The sequence below is a fragment of the Peromyscus californicus genome, unplaced genomic scaffold (genome assembly GCF_007827085.1).
Source record: "Peromyscus californicus insignis strain IS unplaced genomic scaffold, ASM782708v3 Scaffold_11__1_contigs__length_118956290, whole genome shotgun sequence".
In the NCBI taxonomy this organism is placed as follows: Eukaryota; Metazoa; Chordata; class Mammalia; order Rodentia; family Cricetidae; genus Peromyscus; species Peromyscus californicus.
Window position 1 is genome coordinate 115,814,290 of NW_026294402.1, and position 20,536 is coordinate 115,834,825.

The window sequence follows — 20,536 nt, forward strand, 5'->3', positions numbered from 1 at the left end:
TCAAAAGTTCCCACAGTCACACTAATGTCTGCACAAAGTAGTGTCTCATTTAAACAGGGGTGGAGCTCTTACAGTGGGAAAGCAACATCTTCTCCTGCCTGAAGGACTTAAAAACACCAACAACCTCCTGAGGGCTTTGAGCACTTCAGTCCTTTCATTTTAAAATATGGTTGAGAATCTCCTAAGCTAAAGGAGCTTGGGCAGTGTGGGAGGGAGGCGGGGCAGAGAGAGATACAAGGATCGCAAAAGATCTCCTCCCTAGAAGTGGACAGTATCCTAAGGCCCTGAATTATGCTCTAAGGGGAGAAGTGAGGAGGTGTCTGCAGGAGGTGAGCAGGGTCAGAGTTCACCGGCCAGTCTCACCTGGGTGGCTACGAGGTAGATGAGCTGCCCAAGGCTGGGCAGGAGGCACTGCTTCAGTTTGCTGCTCCTGAAGTTCTCCCGGATTAATTCCGTTAAGAGTGTGATCGCCTGCAATGGGAAAGGTGTGTCAATTAGGGGCGCCTCACAGCGCTGCATCTGTATTGTGAGGACACTGGCTAACAAGACACCTTCAAACACCAAAGTGTGACTGATACGCAATAAACTGTGTGTTCTTAATGTTTTCACTAGTGTGGGTGCACGTGCAGACATGCACCTGCCACAGCACATGAGGAAGAGGACAGTTTTCGGGACCTGGTTCTCTCCCTCCACTGTGGGCTCTGGGATCTAACTCAGGTTCACTTGGTGGCAAGCTCCTCTACCCACTGGGCCCTCTCGCCGGGCCCTATAAAGTCTGCAGTGAAATACATTTGGAAAGTGTCTGCGACTGAGAAATCCTCAGTTCCCAGTGCTCTTTGAAGGTCCTTTGGTAATCCCAGACAATGGTCTTCTCTTTGCCACTCGTTTGTAGTTCATAGTCTCTAAAGTTTATGTACATGTGGCCATATTCTGTGCATCTTTTTTCTGGCCTTTGTATTCCCACACTTGAGATTTTCCTGTGGTGTTGTACATATTGATAGTTCACTTTTTTCTGCTCTCACATAATATTCCATTACACAGATGTGTCACAATGTGAGTTCCATATCTGAAGTGCTTGTGGAGGGAATCAGGTGGTTGTGGTGTCTGCCCCAGTGTGACATCATTCTTCTGTCATCTTTTCATCCTCATGGACTGTCATTAGGTACCACCCTCAATCTTCTGAAACTGCCAGTGCTCAGAAATTTGTTATCTACAAAGTTAGCAAATTGGGCACTAACAAATTACCCTAAATGATGATGGAAGTACATATTTCTAAAGAGAAAGCAAAGGATGAAATAAGGAAAGTTGGAGTGTAGAGAGGAAAGCAGAAGAAAGTAGGAAATGCAGAGGTCAAGTGAACAGGCTTCCCTTCTCATACATTCTAAATTATGTTTGATGGCTAAGGCAAAAATCATAGAACTACATTTAGACAATTAGACAAAAAACAGTTTAAAGGGAGGAATTTTCTATACCCCACTTGAAGTAGTAAAATGACGACACTAACGGACTTTGATATGTTGGTATAAAAACCTAGGAGCAACTACTGAAACAAAATCTACACAACAGAAGGATTCAGTATCGCCACAGGGAAAAGGTCAAAACGAAGCTGCAAGGTCAGCAAACTCCAAGAAGGTAGTAAAAAGGAATCTAAGGAATTTAAGACAGACAGAAAACAAAAGTCAATTGTCACACATATGATCAAATATTTCAGTAATTACATTAAATGTAAATGACATAAATACAGCAATTAAGAGACAGACTAGAAAAGTAGAATAAAAACAAAAAAGATGTAACAGCAGCAGCGAATGGGATGCGGCAAGGGCTGTATTGAGAGCACAGACTTCAGAACAAACGAACCTGTTAGAGACTAAGAAACTTTATATGATAGTAAAGAAGCCAATTCAACAAAAACCACATATAGACATATACAGATATACAATCATCCCATACACAGACAGATATACACATACTGCTTACACATACAGATACACATATACATAAATATATCATATATATCCATATATTACATACATGCATACATATATCCTATGCACAGACATACATACACATATATGTGCATATATATCATAAACAGAGGTATGTATACACACATATTCACACATACACATACATACATGTACATATATACATGCATACATCATGCACCAGACATGTATACACATAAATGTTCACACATATACACATATGTATATATACATGCATATATCATATACAAACATGCATATATACATTTTCACATATACACATATACACATGTACATCATATGCAAAGACATATATACATGTTCACACACATACATATACATGCATCATAAACACAGGCATATATACACATATACGTTCAAATATATGCATGTATGTATCTACATGAATGTATCATACACACAGACATGTATACATCTACAAGACTACTGAGATACAGACTAGAGTGAGGATTCACAGAGGCTAGGACTGTGTGTGAAACTACACAACAATGCTTCAAGAAACACAAGGTGATCTCACTATGGGGAGAGTTGATGTTCATGGTGAACAGGAAGGCAGCCACAAACAGCCCCACAAGACGGGGTCCAGCCAACGTGACAAACCCACAGGGCGACTCAGTCCAACCTATGTACAAACAGTTAACTCAAACCAACCACCGGCATAAGCTTAAACTACAAACTGTCTGGAGAACGATCACGGGGACAGTAACGGCCGATCTACCATCAAAGGCATGGAGAAACTGCACCGAAGAGGCAGATGTCTTCCAAATGCAGCACCACAGATATTAGGGAAATGCAAACTAACCCCCACATGAGACAATGTTGCACGCCTATCAGAACAGCTAAAATACAACCCAGAGGGAGCATCAGAGCCAACTGGGGTAGTGAGAAGCCACATCACCCACACCTTGACAGCGGGGAATCTTCAGGGAAGACATGCTGTGAACCAGCTTGGCTTCTTTAAAAATCAAGTGTGTACTGCAGCACACATGTACAGGCAGAAACAGGACTGTAATGAGTTCAAGGCCAGTCTGTGCTGTATGTACAAGCACATCAGAGGTCAAAGGCTGAGGGTGTAGCACAATGGTGGACCCTTTGCCTGGCATGCAAAGGTGGTGAGTGCCATCCCCAGCACTGCAAATAAATAATAAACAACTGAAAAGAAAATTTAAAACTTGGCCATTGTTTTCCCTGAACATTTACCTTAGAAAAAGAGTTTATAAAGAAGCCTGTTTCTAGGAATTTTATTTGTAATTCTCAAAACAGGAAAGGACCGAGATGTCTGTCAAAGGGCTAACAGTTAAATACAATGCGGCACGATTGCTCCGTGGAAGCTGCTTCAGAAAACAAACCGGGAGCCCCCTACTGATGCACAGCCATGCAGACAGAGCACAAGAACACTCAGCTGCAGGAAGCCAAAGGCCACAGGCGGTGTGCTCTCTGCACAGTGCTCTCAAAGGGGCAAACACGGAGACACGGGGCGGCCTCGCGGCTCCGGGACATGAGTGCACGAGCAACAGAGCAGACAGACGTGGTCCTGAGGGTCTGGAGGACCCCTGAAACACTGAAACCACTTTCCTTAGTGGTCTCTAGGTCAACACCCCAGTGTTGCCACTGGGGGTACACCCAGAGTCTGCAGAATTTCTGCAGCTGCATGAAAATCAGCAATAACCTTGAATTAAAAGGTTAATTTTTCACAAAATCGAACACATCCTACACTCTAATCTCAGGTTGGGCTTTCTGTTCCCAAGCTAGCTGCTGGGATTTACAGCATCTCTCCATTTTATAATCCACTGGTGTTTGCAGAGGTAAGTGCCCCTGGAAATTGAGACCATTTTCATGCTGTACGCCCTTAAAGCCACAAACCTGAGGGACTGTAGCCAGCATCTTGTGAACACAGTGTCTACACAGATGGTGAGTTACTCCAGTGACCACATTCCACCTATAGAAGGTCAGTGTGGGTAACCTTTAACATACCCCTGCAATATCATGTTATTGGTTTCCCATTTATCTTTAACTCGGTAGTTAAAAGCACTGGCAGCTCTTCCAGAGGATGGGATTTCAATTCCCAGCATCCACATGGTGGTTCACAACTGTTCTAAGTCCAGATCCAGGGGGATTTGGCTCCCTCTTCTGGCCTCCTCAGGCACTGCACACACATGGTACACATGCATATATACAGGCAAACATCCATACATATAAAATAGTTCTTTTTAAAAAGGAAAAAAAAAAAACGAACAAATGGTACACATGAAAGGGCAATAAGAAGAGGAAAACATTTTTTGTTGACAGAGGTACAATTGCATTTGAAAAAGGCTATCAAAAAGTAGAGTGAAAAGGAAAAATGAGTTAGTTCTTCTTACACCTGCCTACCTGAGTGTGCTGTGCTCTATGAAGTGGTCCTCTGAGCTCATGCCACATGACCTCACACTCATATAAGAGAGAACGCAATGTCAGAACCCAGATGCCACCCAGGCCACAGCCCCTGCAGCCAGCGGCCCTTCCTCTCACAGGTGACACGGGCTCCCACTCTAGTGAGCAGGGTGTCAGGACCTCTCACCTGGGGAGTGAGTTTACCTCAGAGTGGTTATTGATGGTCACACATTCTGCCTCCAACCCCCTTCCCTGCCTTCTGCCTGGAAAACAGAGACCTGGCTGCAGACTTGTGCTGTTAAACCTCCCCCATCCTCAGGAAGGGATAAGAAGAGACAGTCACTTCTGTCGTGTGGGTCCTAAATCCTCTCCTCAGAGCACCCCATACTGTTTGTTGGCTGTATGTCTGCCCACGGCATTGATAGCCCTTCATATTCCCCAACAATCCATTTCAGTGCCTCTCTTGAACACACATCTGAGACCTTTCAATACATACACACAATAAAATAAATATAAAAACACTTTGTAAACACTGTGTAGCACTGAACCTTGCCATGCAGATGAGGAGATCGGCTATGACAAAATCCCTTTGCCCACTTCTGGCAGGTGGCAGGCAAAATATTCTAAATGTCCTCCTACTGGGATTATTTTATGTTAGATAAACATGATAGACTCACAGCTGAGCTGGCAGAGAGAGAGAGAGAGAGAGAGAGAGAGAGAGAGAGAGAGAGAGAGAGAGAGAGAGAGAGAAGAGAAGATAAAAACAAGAAACTTCAAAGACAAAAATGAGACAGAAAAAACAGAGAGAGGGAATAGGAAACCCGGAAGCTTGGCCAGCAAACAGGCAGCTTTCGCTCAGGAGCACAGATAGTGAATCTTGATGACTTTGAAATGACTTTTGAAAAGGAACAAGAGACAAACCCCAGGGCTTGTCCTTAGTGTGTTATCACACAGACCATGGACATCAAGATGGGACCCCAAGGCTGTATGAATAAGAAATGGGCCAGTCTGCAAGAGAGAGCCAAGAAACAGGACTCTGATGTTAATGGAAGCAGCGAGGGAACATTTCCCCGAGACCCCAGCAAGCAGGCATCGATGGCAAAAGCCCCACACACTTAGAACCTCCCTCTGCCCCAGGGACTAAGCCACAAGGGTGGGCTAGGCTGGCCACCATGATTTGGGCTCCTGAGGTCAGAGAGCTTGGATCTCCAGGACCTCTTACAGCCCAGAGTGTGTGCTGCAGCCAGCGGTCAGGTGACACCAGGCCAGGGTCACTGAGCCAGGGCTCATTTGGCCCACACAGTGGGGTTATGAGCTTTCAAATCCGCAGCTGCCTGCATCTACCTCCAGGGAGCCCTAAGAGGTCTGGGATAATCCTTGACAGAATTGTTCTGAGTACCCAGAACACTAATGTGCCACTAAGGTGGAGCAACCCTGGCCTGAAAGCTGAGGTAGCTGGGAATGCAGGTGTGCTCCAGAGTGTGGCCTTCCCGGTCACCCTCTGAACCACCCTGCAGAAGTGGGCCTGGAGGACATGCCTTGGTGCGGAGGGCACCAGCCTGAAGGGCTCCGAGGGGTCCAGCCTTCAGGCCAGAGATAAAGAAGACACTGACAGTGAACTTCACGGTTGCCCCTGGGTCAGGTCTCCCGCTGTGCCACCCAGAAGGACCCTGATCATTGACCACCAAACCATCTCATCATGTTAACTTGACCTGGTGAGCAGGATCCTGCATCACCGGACAGTCAGTAAGAGACAGACCTTGGAAAGGCTCGTGGTGTGCGGCACTGCCAGTGACCTTAGAGACCCACATGGAGCACAAAAGACTCCTCCTTCCAAAGAGAGGGAAGGGCCTGGAGAGACGCTTTGGTGGTTACAAACACTTGCTGCTCTTACAGAGGACCTAGGTTTGGTGCTCAGCACCCATGTCGGGTGGCTCACAGCTACCTGTAATTCCAGTCCCATAGGATCTGATGCCCTCGTTGACCTATGCAAGCAGCCACATACAGGCAGTACACATATAAACAGGGAGGCACACACACAAATGAAAATACAAAATAATAAATAAAGGCTGGGTAGTGGTGGCACATGCCTTTAATCCCAGCACTTGGGAAACGCAGAGGCAGGTGGATCTCCATGAATTCGAGGAGTTCCAGGAAAGGCACCAAAGCTACACAGAGAAACCCTGTCTCGAAAAACCAAAACAAACAAACAAAACAATAAATACAAATAATACAAAATAAATAATACAAAAAAATTCAGCTGGGTGGCGGTGGCACACACCTTTAATCCCAGCACTCAGGAGGCAGAGGCAGGTGGATCAATGCCTGTCTGGCCATAAAGTGAGTTCCAGGACAGCCAAGGTTACACAGAGAAACTCTGCCTTGAAAAACCAAATAGATAATACATAAATAAATATTAAAAGACAAGTTATCGAGCCATGTGCTGCCCTCCACAATAAGAAGGTCCAACACTGGGCGAGTCCCTTTGGGTTTTGGAGTCCCCACGCTCTTGCTGATCGTTGGTGAGCCTGCCAGTTTTGAGAGAGCATGGCAGCAGCCTCAATGCACACACCATGCTACTGGAACCAACTTCTGACAACAGAGACCCTGCATATGACCCAGGGAAATCTCTAGTGGCCCAAGCCAGCCTGGGCCTTGTCAATCTTCCTTCCTCAGCCCTTCTCCATTTGGAAATCAGCAGCCAGCTGCATGACTCTGGAATAAGATGGAACACAGCCACCACTATGCACTGGTGTTACTGTAACAAGGGGCAGGGCACAGCCACCCGTCAGTGCAGTGGAGATCACAGGCCACGTCTCTGCAATCCACCCCCCAAAAAGGGAGGCCCAGAAAGACAGTGGGAAAGGAAGCCCTGAGAACCACAACCTTGGGATTAACACATCTGTATCAGACAGAAATGGACTACAGAACAGAGCTGTGCCAGTTCTGGGGGCTTGCAGCCAGTGGATCAGAAGCTTTGAGCAAATCTGCGTTTGAATATATTTAAATAGACAAACAAGAAACTGAAACAGTATGGAGGAAGATTTTCCATGAGAGCACATTGCAGAGACTTTGGTGCTTCACATGAGTGACCACCAGAGGGCAGACATGGTCAGCTGGACCTGGCCAGCATCCTTCATCAGGAGCCCGGGGCTTCCTCTGTCAGCTGGAAAACAAGGCCTGTGCTCAGCAGCATGGCCTCTGCTCACTCCAGCTGACCTGATTACTGCCCCTGTTGAGTGCCTAACCCACGGAGAATAGAGGCCAGCCTGAGCCTCTGAGGCTCCATTAGACCACCAGGTAGCAGAGTCCTCTGGTGCTGGAGGGGAGAGAAAGGGTCAGCCATCCCTGCTGACTGAGCTTAGGCTAGATCTACCATCCAGATGGCCACCTCCACCAAGCAGCTCACCCTGGGTTCCAACCCCACCACGACCACCACGGACCACACAGTAATGACAATTCCACCCTCACTCACCCGCAGCGGCCCACAGCGGGTCACTGCCCTGGCAGATGAGTCCTGTGTATTGACCCTGGCTAAACAGTCTCACCTCACCATGGGTGGGAGGCTCTGACTGGGACGGTCCCTTCAGGAATGTGTGCTTTCTGGCTTTTCACTTTCAAACTCCTGAGACCCCCAGAAAGGGAGGGGTAGTATCTGCCTGCATCTATATCCATCCCTTCCTGCTAGCCACACAAGGAACACATGTGTGGCTAGCTGATAACAAAGCTTCCTTGTTTGAGTCACTTAGCTCTTTCATGACTTCCCAAACCATTAGTTTTATCTCTTTTTTTGTTTGTTTTTTGTTTTTGTTTTTCGAGACAGGGTTTCTCTGTGTAGCTTTGCACCTTCCCTGGAACTCACTCTGTAGTCCAGGCTGGCCTCGAACTCACGGAGATCCACCTGCCTCTGCCTCCTGAGTGCTGGGATTAAAGGCGTGTGCCACCACAGCCCAGCATTAGTTTTATCATTTTTAATTTCAGTTAGTTCTACTCAAGTCAAAGAGGTCTGAAAAGATGACTCAGTGACCTCAAGTCCGACAAACTGACTTTGATCTCCAAGACTCAAGCAGGAAGGAGAGAACCAACTTTTCCCTCGACTTCCACACCTGTGAGCCCACACAGACACACACATGCACCAATAATTTCTTTTTAATTTAAGAAATTAGCCGGGCGGTGGTGGCGCACGCCTTTAATCCCAGCACTCGGGAGGCAGAGCCAGGCGGATCTCTGTGAGTTCGAGGCCAGCCTGGTCTCCAAAGCGAGTTCCAGGAAAGGCGCAAAGCTACACAGAGAAACCCTGTCTCGAAAAACCAAAAAAAAAAAAAAAAAAAAGAAATTGCTGGAATTCCCAAAGATAACGTATCCAAGTGCCAGTCCACATAGGAGAACTGGCCTCTGATACCCCCTTCCTGACCACACTCTTTCAGGGCAACTTTCAGGAATCAGTTCTCTCCTTCCACCACACAGATCCTGAGGGTTGAACTCAGGTCATCAGTCTTGACAGCAAACACCTTTGCCCTGCTGAGCTGTCTCGCCTGCCCCAGTGACACGTGTGGGAACAGCACACACCTACTCACCACAGAAACATTTTCTGATGAAGGCAGGTTAACTCTGTCATGTTATTAAAACTGGGTCTCCTGAATGATGATCTAAAAGCTACAGTACAAAGACCCTCACACCAATACTACAATTGTGAGTCTGCGGGGTGGAGAGCAAGACAGCCTGTGCTACCCACTCATCATCATATTCTTAAAGGCTGGACCTTCAACTCTCCCTCAAATAGTGGGAACTGAAAGGAGTCTCAATTTAAATTGCAATTGTTTTCTGCTTTGGGGATATGTTCTCATGATGTCCGAGCGATTCCTTCAGCTGCTGGGTCCCTCTCCATGTTCCTTCCATCCACTGCAGCACCAAATGCAAATGGATGGCTGGCTAGGCTTCGGGAACAGCTAGTTACACTGTGTGCAGACTCTCATGCCTCCCGATGCTGCTCTGAGGACACAACAGAGGGGCCCTCCCACCCAGGCGACAGGGACAGAAGAGTCAGCCAGAGCCACAAACACAGAAGTCAAACTCATTCTACAAGATGCCAGAGAAGAAATTAAGGCACACTGTCCATACGAGAAACCAGGAAGTGTGCCTTGTAAGAATTATTTGCTGTGAGACACTTGATACAAAAGTGACCCCTGATGTGGCAGTGGCCAATGACAGGAACATTAGGGCTCAGCACAGACACGGACCAAGAATGTTTTACAATATATATGTTTTACAAATATATATGTGATGATTCAACTCCTGCTTTATCATTTTCCAGAAAACCCAGAAAGAAATGGAAAAAGATCAGAATGGGTACTGATGGGTACTGAAATTAACATAGGTGCATAAACGAGAAGAAACTGATTGTGTCCACGTTACTGGAGCTTTTCAGCTGATGGAGTGTCTGTTTCTCAGGACAGGCTGCCACCACTGCTCTTGGTTGCCCACCAGAACTTGATGGTAAGACCCTGGGACTGAAGACACCTCACACACGTCACAGGACATGAAGAAATCTAACTGGTGCTGACCAGGAGGCTTCCTCCCTGCCATCTCACCCTCACAGTACCAAGAAGTGCTATGCAGGCTGCTGGGGGAGCCGTGAACACCGCCAACAGCAGTAGTGACTGACACGGTGAGAGAGGCCACGGGCGCAATAGCGGCATGAATGTCTCGGGGATAACCAACGCTTTCTGATTGGCTTTAAGGCCTGATCTACACTCAGGAGGAAACACATACCTGTTTCTGCACATCTGAGCAAGAACCCATGGCTGGGGAGCCCACAGGTCCCAGGAGTTAACCTACTACCATTGGTCTCCTAACTGGACATTGCTGCGGATATCGCTCCGTGTGCTGTGACTGTGTTGCTCTGATTTGGTTGATAAATAGAACTTTGATTGGCCAGTAGCCAGGCAGGAAATATAGTATAGGTGGGACAAGCAGAGAAGAGAATTCTAGGAACAGGAAGGCTGAGTCAGGAGATGCCAGCCAGACACAGAGAAAGCAAGATGTAAAGATATCAGTAAGCCACGAGCCATGTGGCAAGGCATAGATTCATAGAAATGGGTAAATTTAAGATGTAAGATCTAGCTAGCAAGAAGCCTGAGCCATTAGGCCACACAGTTTTAATTAATATAAGCCTCTGTGTGTTTATTTGGGTCTGAGTGGCTGCAGACCCAGGCAGGACTGGAGAAAACTCCAGCTACAGGACATAGTATCAAAATGCCTTCTAAATACTTACCTTTATACCAACACATTAGTGCAGCAATTGCCTTCCTCAGAGAAGCTTCTATTGCAGTGGACATCAGTAATGCAGAGAATCACAACTCGTCAAAGTGGAGAAAACAAGTGACCACCCCAACACGCTAAGGCTCACTAGGCATGGTGGAAGATGTCCAGAGAGCTGGGCAAAGCAGTGTGTTGTAGACAGGGCAGGACTGCGCTCGCTCATCAACTCACCACGGCTGTCGTCATCTGCACAGCTCAGTCAGCATGCTGGCATGGAGTGGGCCGGGGTTCAGGAGCCCCCACCCCGTAACGGAGGCCATGGACAAATGACGGCTTTGGGGGCAAGGAGAGTCAGTTTTCTTTACAGATGCAGGCCCTATAGGCCAACCACACGCCCTTTAGTCCACAGACAGCACACACTGGATTTCATGGGAGAGGGGGAGAGGGAGGGAGGGAGAGAGAGGGAGGGAGGGAGGGGGAGGGGGGAGAGAGAGAGAGAGGCGGGGGGGGGACAAAGCTGAGGTAGGAAGCTAGGAATGGGGATGAATATGATCAAAACACATTGCATGACATTCTCAAAGAATTAATGAAATATATTAGTGTCTGTTTGCTCCATGCTTTTTTTGGTTTTCAATAACTTCGTGTCCTGCCCCCACCAGCTCACTGAAGTATAATTAACTAATTGAACACATTTTCAACAGAAAGTAAACAAAAGCTTGTTTACCAGAAAACTCCAAGGGCAAGTTCACTGGAATTAGCCACACCAGGGGCTGTAAATGATCACACGCAACTCCAGCCACAAGTCAGGCCCATCCCAAGCACCTTCAGGTCACATTTTATCCTGCACTTCCAAATGTCATTTCTTGGTTTGCTATAGGGGGGTGTTTGGAAGATTTATATAGCCATATTGTCATAAATAGAAAAAATACTTTTATAATCAGAATATTTACAATAATAAATGCTTCAAAGAAAAACGGTAGAGGACACTGGGTTCAATTGTGTACATGAAATGCAGGTTTCCCCAAAAGTGTGGCACACACCACTCAAGCCCCAAAGGGGTTTCAGGCAGAGAATTATGTGAGGCTGTGCAAAGTGACAGCCAGGGACCCAAGCATGGCCTAGGAAAACAGCTCAGCGCTTAAGCACACCCACTGCTCTTGCGGAGCCTCAGGTTTGATTCCCGGAACCCACACCAAGCGGCTCACAACCACCTGGAGCAATCCCAGCTCCAGGAGATCCAAAACCCTCTTCTAGCCTCCAGGACATCTGTACTCACACACAGACACACAAATATGCTTAAATAAAAATAAAATCATATAAATCGCAACTATAAATAAGCTGATGTTTTCTTTAAAATGTCCCAGCAAGAAAGAGGGATACGAATGAAAAGGGAGGGGGAAGAAGCAGGAGACAGAGGAAAAAGCACGGCCAGGTGTCAACAGCTACCGAGTGAGCTGCCTCAGTCTACCCACGCCACTTTTGTTTTGAAATTTTCCAGAGTAAGAAACCATCCATGAAAGGGTTAACCTGCGCCATCAGTTCCAGGGCTCACAGTCACGTGTTCAGCACCTTAATGCATCCACTGCCTTGCTGAGACTAAACACATGGACCACACACCAGGGCTCATCCTTTTCACAAGAACCACAAGGGAGGGCTCCAGACTGGTCAGCACGGTAAACAGCTGTATTCTTCCGAGGGAATTCGATAAAAGAGCCAAAGAAGAATGCCTAGACTTGGCCAGCACCCTCCTGCAGACACAATGAGGTAGGAGGAAGCCGAGCAGGTCAGAGAGAGTTTCACAGAGACTGGATCAGAGCTCTGAACCAGAGGCCCACCATTGGCACCCCTGGAAATCACACATAGGCAGCCAAGTCTGCCTTCTTCTAGAAAGGCTGCCAAGGATTACATTGATCTTGGTAACTTTCAAACAGAAACTGACCGACGCAACTGCCAGATACTGAGCAGAAACTTCTAAACACTGTAAGATGTAACCAGTACCTGTACCTGCTAACCCTCCAGAGCCAGAGACTTCCAGATTAAAGACAAACTGCCACATCTTCCTCAGTGCTTGACTGCCCCCTAGCGGCTGCTGAAATTGACACAGCCAACTACTTAGAACAAAAGTATTTTAAAGTGCATAAAAGAAAAAATTTAAAATGTAGATACAGTGGGGTGTGGTGGCGCACACCTTTAATCCCAGCACTCAGGAGGCAGAGGCAGGCGGATCTCTGTGAGCTTGAGGCCAGCCTGGTCTACAGAGTAAGTTCTAGGTCGGCCAGGGCTGTTACACAGAGAAACCCTGTCTGGGGGAAAGAAATAACACACACACACACACACACACACACACACACACACACACACACACACACACAAATATGGTACCAGAAAGGTCTACCTAGAGCTATTTCAACATACTGTGTGTAAAGTCCCCATTATTCAACAAAATTTAGTTCATTATATGTGTGTTTACTTCAAAATAGTCTACCTAACAGCTAAACATACACTACTTCTTTCTGTGGAGTTCAGGGGTATAGCCAGATGGCCAAAATCTGTCTCCCCCTAGGGATGGATGATTTGCAGAACACAGATTTTCATCTTGCAGTACACACACCAGGTCAGGGACCCTGAGTTTGCTGACTGGCTGGCGGCTGGCACCTGACCTTTCCAGGGTGTGGGGTTGTCTCTGACAACTGGGAACAGCTGTGTCACAGTGACCAGAGAGTGCTTACCTTAACCGATAACACATTTGGAACTGAATATAATATTTTATTCAAATAGAATATTCTATTAAAGTTGTGAATATGGGAGCTGGTGAGAAGACTCAGTATGTGGACCTGAGTTCAGACCTGCAGCACCGACATAAAAGTTAAACATATCATGCATATCTGTGGCCCTAGTACTGGGGTACAAAGACAGGCTTGTACAAGTACAAATCCCCAGGCTACTGGCCAGCTGGTCCAGACAGTTGGTGAGAGACCCTGCCTGAAAGACAAGGTGGAGAGTGTGACAGTGGAAGACCCCTGACATCAACCCCTGGCCTTCACGGGTACATGTGTACCTAAATGGATACGAACAAATTCACACACTACACACAAAAGTAAAATAAAACCATGGGGAAAATTGTATAACACGAAGTGAGAAAAAAAAAAAAACAAGAACAGTGTTTCCCATGCCCCTACATCTCAACCTAATAAAACAAGAGCAGCAGCCAGGAAGGGAAACTGCAGGGGAAGGAAAATGAACCTCGGGGAGGTGACCTGAGGCAGCCTGGCCACAGCCTGACCCAGGAACTGATGGCCACGTGCTCTCCACGGACAACGGCAAGAGCAAGCACCAGGACCAGCCATAGGTATGGAGGCAGGAGAGAGGCAAGCCCATCACCTGGGGTGACTGCAGGTCCCAGGTAACTGAGGATATCCTCTACACAGACCCCAGGGAATTCCTTCAGCCAATGACACAGGTCCTTAGCACGAGACTCCATGGGAACAGAGGAAGCCTCTCAGCTTCAGGGCTGACCTCTGGCCTAGCTTCCCTCATCACGCCATAAGGCAGCCCTCGTCTTCAGATTCCTTCGGTGACATCTACCTGCAGACATCTAAAGGGATCCAGGGATGTGAGAGACCTGGCTGTGGTATCTGTCACCTCACTGATGGCCAGGGTTGATTAGCTGACCTGGCTGGAGAGGTGGGTGTCTCCTTCCTCCCTTGTGGCCTGTGTGTGTCCCTCCTGAAGCCATGTTCTCTGTCAAAGAGGAGGGCCTTCCCCATAGAAGAGCGCCAGGATTCACGCAAGCATGTGAACAGCTGAGCTCCCTGATGGAACCCAGGGGAGCCGGCCCTGTGGACACAAGCAGCCACAGTCCCTGGACGTTTCCCAATTCCCAGATGGGTCATTTCACGGTATGTCCCACTCATATCCATGATGAGCGTCAACCATGAGCTTCACTCCAGCCCAGGGCTGCAGTTCGTTATTGCCAGTGCTGATGGTGCCTTGTGGGGTGGCCATGTGGAGTGGCCATGCCACACTCTGTCCGTTCTGCTAGATGTGGGGCTGGTACAGAGACCACCACAGAACACGTCCCTCCACGTGCCATGCAGGACACAGAGCCACGGGATAACAAGACACTGGACAGCAGGGAAAGATGTCTTTGGCTCTGGAGACACAGCGGGTTTTCCAGGATGGCCGTGCCCATCTACATTCCCACCAGCAGCCTGTCAAAGTCATTGTTCCCCAACCCCTTCCAACATTTATGACTGTATGGAGTTTGGACATGGTGACTACCTGACATGTCGTTCTGGCTTTCATTTGCAGGTCTATGACGATGATGCAGCATTATGAATATTAGACACAGAATTGATACTGTGGCTTCTTCTGCTTTCAGATGTTATCATAGTGATTAGCAAATCTGTCAACAGCCATCAAAGAATAACCGAGAAATAAGCCTATGTATGTGCGTCTAGGTAGGTGTGATGGCTGTCAACTTAACTGGAGCTGGAATCAACTGAGACAAGCCTCTGGGCAGACCTGTAAGGGCTTTCTCAGTTAGGTTAACTGTAGGAAGACACACCCTAAGCACACCACCTCCCCCAGACAGCCCAGACATGAGGAGGTCCTCAGAAAAGCCTTTGCTTTTTGCCTGCCTGCCTCCACATCGTACTGATTCATCTACCCTACCGCTGCTGTCGCCGTCCCGGGCTGACATCAGACTCCAGTTTCTTTGGCTTCCATCTCTCCAGGAATCTTCCAGGCCTTCAGCACCAGACGAAGACTGCTGAGGCCTTCAGTCTAGTGCACAAGAAACTGCCAGGTTCTTAGCTTCTCCAGAGTGCAGCCAGCCACTCTGAGGAGGCCTGACACACAGAGTGTGCACAGCCACTCTGAGGTGGCCCAGCCAGTTACATGCAAGCCAGTCTAACACCTTCTTCTCAGCGTTTACGCATTCTACCCAACCTGGACCACCAGCTTCACCAATGCTAACATGATGCAGCTCACCAACGTCCCTACCCTCTGACAGAGGCGTCACCATCATTTTAACAGAGGGATTACATCGACAGAAGCCACGCCCAGGAATTCATGCACCCCCTAGGATCCCCCCCTCTCACTCTGAATCAAATCCTGAGCCCGTCAGACCCCACAAGTCTCTACCGTGTGGCCTTGGACACTCACTGGCTTTGCCTCCCACCAGTCCCCACAGCCAGTTTTACCTACGCTCAAATCCTGGTTCTTGAGGCATGGTGACAGCTTCACCTCTGGTTCACCCTGTGAGGAACGTTCCTTCCCTCATGTCCCTCAGCCTCTCACCAGGTAAGCCATCACTGCAGGAAGTCCTCTTGACTAAATGATCCTCCTACAGCTCCAACACCACATCCCAGCTCCAGCCCTACAAATGTTCCACCATCCCCAAGTTCCCGTTTTTAGCCCTGAAGACCATGGTGATGTTCAGCTACTTGACTCTTAAGGATAAAGACCTTTGTCAGTTAGCAGGAGAGACGGAAGGGAGCTGTCAGCTCTCCCAGAGCTGGCGCAGATACACAGTGGTCACACTCTCCGTGCAGGCCTGCAGTCTCTGGGGAACTACGTAAAACCCTTTCTTTTTTCCTTACTCAGTTGTTTGAGACAGGGTCTGACTGTGCAGCCTTGGCTGAGCTGGGACACCTATGTAGACCAGGTGTGCCTCTACTAGGGTTAAGGGCGTTCACCACCTCACCTGCCAAACCCCTTTCTAACCCAGCGCTTGTCCAGCAAGTGTGGGCCCTCAGTGAGATCCCCAGCACTAAGGAAGGCGGGGGTGAGCAACACTGGTTCCAGAAAATGTTTCAGTACATGAAGGACCTTCAAACACTGGGCCCACCTGTCAGAGGACAGCTGTCCTGGGACAAGGGGGAAAATATTAAATTCATGGTGAAAACCCAGAAGAAACTGACTTAAATGTGAGCTGTGATCTAAACCAGCCCATGCCTCTGCAGCCTCCAATGAGAGGCCAAATTCTATATAAGCCTGAACTGTGAGTTAGAGCCCAGGGCTGGGAGGGCCCCAAGGTCTGTGTCTTACAACAACCACAATGCCTCAAATTAAAATTAAATGAAGGACAACAAGCCAGGTGGTGGTGGCACACGCCTTTAATCCCAGCACTTGGGAGGCAGAGCCAGGCGAATCTCTGAGTTCGAGGACAGCCTGGGCTACAGAGTGAGATTCAGGGCAGGTACTAAAGCTACACGAGAAACCCTGTCTTGAAAAATTTTAAAAAAAAAGAAAGAAAGAAAGGACAATGAAAGCTGTGTGCTCTAACCTACAAAACCAAAAGCAATCTGTTCTGCCACACAAAACATGTCAGTAATGAAAAACATCACCTCGATAACGGGCACATTTTCCTGAAGTTCTGTTGTGTGTGAGGCCAGCAAGCCGATGACGCGAGCAACCTTGGACCGTCTGGGGAGAGAGAACACAGGCTCTGAGGTGCAGCCAAGCATCCAACACCACCGCTAGCCACCAAGTCTGACAACCTGAGTGCAGTCTGGAACCCACGTGGCAGAAGGGAGAACCAACTCCTGAGGGCTATCCTCTGGCCTCCACATGTGCACTGGAGTAGGCACACCCCGCTCAAAGACACACATTAGACAGTGCAGGCCCACGTTCCAGGGACACTCCTTACCACACGCACAGGGAACATGAATCAGTGTCCAAGTTTAGACAGTTTGTGGCTTATAAAACGTATAGATAGAAAACCTTACCATTAGAAGTCTATGAATGCTCTTCTATTTTGCTTAACTTTCCCCTTTATTTTTATTTTATATGTATTTGTGTTTCGCCTGCATGTACATGTGTACCATGTGCATACAGTGCCCATGGTGGCCAGCAGGGGGCGTCCGATCCCCTGGACCTGGAGCTGCAGAGAGTTCCATCCCCTAGTCCCCCACCAGCTTCTATTCTTTACTTTAATAAACACTGGTTTTCATGAGCGGGCTTCTGGTATCCCGCAGAAAAGGACATTGATAAAGTACTAAGCAATGCTTCAGAGTGACCTGAAAAAAGCAATGTAGAAAAGTCATGTTGATTAAAAATTTTTTTTTCACTGGGGGGAAAAACGTCCCGGAAGAAGAATGGGGAAAGAGGTTTGGTGGGAAGCAGGGGTTGAGGAAGGATGGTGGCGGGAATATGGTCAAAGTGCACTGCATATGGATGAAATTGGGAGAGATTCAAACGTTTAAAACCTTTTTCTTATTGAAAACTAACATGGTGAAGAGTTAAAATCCACGCTCTCACACTTTCTTGGTTTCTTAGAAAAAGCTCTGCAAGACTCACTTCAGGAAACAAGTTAGACTCAGAAGGGTGGCCAGGGCGACATGTGATCACCTCCCGCAGCAGACCTGCCCCGACAAGCCTCAACTCTTGCTGGTTCTTTGAGATGGGGATCTCATTACATGGCTCTCAGGATGGCCTTGAACTCCTGATTCTCCTACCTCAGCTTCCTGAGGATTGCAGGCGAGTGCCACCATGCCTGGCTGCTTCTGTGTGTCTCATACAACAAATACCAAAATCTTTAAACCACAACCAAGTAAGTCCCATACATGAAAAAAACGTACAAGAAATCCCCTCTCCTTGATGAAAGCTGACTAAACACAGGCCCCTCAGGAGTCTGCTGAGATGAAAGAAAGATTCATTTACCTGTGTGATAACCGTAAATCAAAAGAAAGGCTGGAAGTGGAGCAGAACCCTATGTGACTCAGAGAGATGGAGCGGACAGAGCATGATGAGAAAAAAAAAAACAAAAAACAAAACAAAACAAAAAAAACCCTCCTAGGAGCCACTGGGAAGAGCAGGCCTTCAGGGAAGACAGGAGACATCCCCACAGCAAGTGATCCGTGCTGCGGAGGACACAGGGGCAGATGTGTGGAGCCATGTCTGCCATTCCCTATACTGGGGCTGGGAAGGGGCCTGCAGTGATTTGAATGAGAACGGCCCCCACAGGCTTTTGTTAGAATACTTGGTCCCTAGTTGGTGGAACTGTTCAGGAAGGATTAGGTGGTGTGGCCTTACTGGAGGAGCTGTGTGTCACTGGGGGTGAGCTTTGAGGTTTCAAAAGTCCAGGCCACTCCCAGTGAGTATTCTCTGCCTCCAAACTGCAGATCAAGATGTGAGCTCTCAGCTGTTCCTGCTGCCACACCTGCCTGTTTGGTGCCATGATCCTTGCCACGATGGTCATAGACTCTCACCCCTGTGACATAAACTCCCTCTTCGGTAAGTCGCCTTGGTCACAGTGTCGTCACACAGCAACAGAAAACTGACAAAGGAGAGAGCCAGCTCCAGAGGAAACCCCAACCAAGCCACTGGAGGGCCTTGGCTTGCTGCCTTCAGCCAAGTGGACTTTCAGTGAGCCTGTGAGAGACAGCAAACCCCACCCGGGCACCCACCTCCCACCCCTACAAAGGAGAGCCTGTGGAATGAGGGCCAGACTCAGATAAGAGGAAGAGACAAGTGAATCACTAACCTCATCATTTACGCATGACATAAACTAGGAACCAAATATCACCAGGTATTTGAGAAGCAAGCAGCCTTTAAACACAGGATCGGGACTGGGGAGGACAGCTCAGTGGGTCAGGGCACATGCTGCGCAAGCTTGAGGACCTGAGTTCAAATCCCCAGCACCCATGTAAAAAGCCAGACTCGGTGATATGTACACCTGTACCCCAGTGCTGTGGCGGGGCAGAAGCAAGAAGATGGGAAATGGTCTCAAGTCGTCAATAATATTCAAAACACGTGTGTTGTGGGGAGAACAGACAGATAAAATCACAACACGCCTTACTAAACTTGTGTTCCTGTATGTAGGACAAACTTGGGAAAATGAGGGAAATGGGAAAGTTGAAAGCAGCATGTGAAAGAAAGTAAGAGGGCCGTAGAGAGCCCTCTGTCCATCCACCGCTTCATCCAAAGCCTCCCCTGACGGTCACAGTGGCACACACCTCTAACCCCAGCACTCAGAAGGCATCAAGCTAAGAGTTCAAGGTCAGCCTGGGCTACACAGTAAGACCCTTCCTCATAAAAAATTTTTTTTTTTAAAAAATTGAAACACACTTTTTTTTTTAACAAATTAAGTTCAATTTAAATAGTGAAAAGGTTTTTAAACAGTGCTTGAAAAGAATAGAACCACTTTCAAGTCAGCAGGGGGAGCTCCAGACCAGAAAAAAAAAACATCTGCAAAAAAAAAAACGCTCAGCTGTTACCCAGCATCCCAGAGAACAGCAGCTGAGATGCCAGAAACATTTCCCTCCAAAGCTTTTTGCAAACTCCCGTGCTTGCCCTCGTATTTCATCAGCATGGAGGAGTAACTATTGTCACACCTCTGCCAGCCACAGCAACCATGCATTCCTTTATGAGAGTCTCCAAGGTGACAGTGACCAGATAACATGGAGCAGACTCAGAACCAGGCCTTACTCCAGTGACCTACTGAGTAGGTAACACAACCCCCACTTGCGGATGAGGACACTGTGGCTCAGCAGGGAATGTGACCTGCACAGGGGGCAGATCTGGGGTCTCAACCCTACACTTCTGTATTCCACGTAAACTCCCCCGAAAGTGAAGACTCAGGAAATGGTTCCATCATGTAATCAAGTCCCAACCAGCAAGGAGAGCCGGAGTCTGCAGCATCCCTAGACAGTGAGCACCCTACGACAGCCCCGTTGATTTCCATGACACCATGGGGAAGCTCCTGCCCCGGGGAAGGAAAGGCACAGGGGACAGAGGCAGCATAGCCCGGAAGGTCACTCAGGAAAGTGACGGCCTACAGAGCAGAGTGCGCCACTCGGGACTGGGAAAACAAGGCAGGAACCACTTTCACATCTCTCTATGCTCTGTGAGGGACGTGTGGCCGCCTCAAGTTCCCATAGGATGACTGAGGACTG

The 20,536-nt window shown here is 48.0% G+C and overlaps 1 protein-coding gene across 9 annotated transcripts in view; it reads right to left on the bottom strand.

Annotated features, from left to right (window-relative positions):
• Ulk4 (unc-51 like kinase 4) overlaps nt 1–20,536 on the bottom strand; it is a 336,112-nt gene that overhangs the window by 283,805 nt on the left and 31,771 nt on the right. For all 9 annotated transcript variants that reach the window (XR_008215107.1, XR_008215108.1, XM_052724642.1 and 6 more), the window contains exons 17-18: nt 16,988–17,066; nt 364–471 (exon numbers count right to left, since the gene is read on the bottom strand). Coding sequence is in view for 7 of the 9 variants with exons in the window: in XM_052724642.1 (XP_052580602.1) it covers nt 364–471; nt 16,988–17,066 (187 nt within the window). In the remaining 2 variants the exon portion in view is untranslated. The remainder of the gene's footprint in view (nt 1–363; nt 472–16,987; nt 17,067–20,536) is intronic.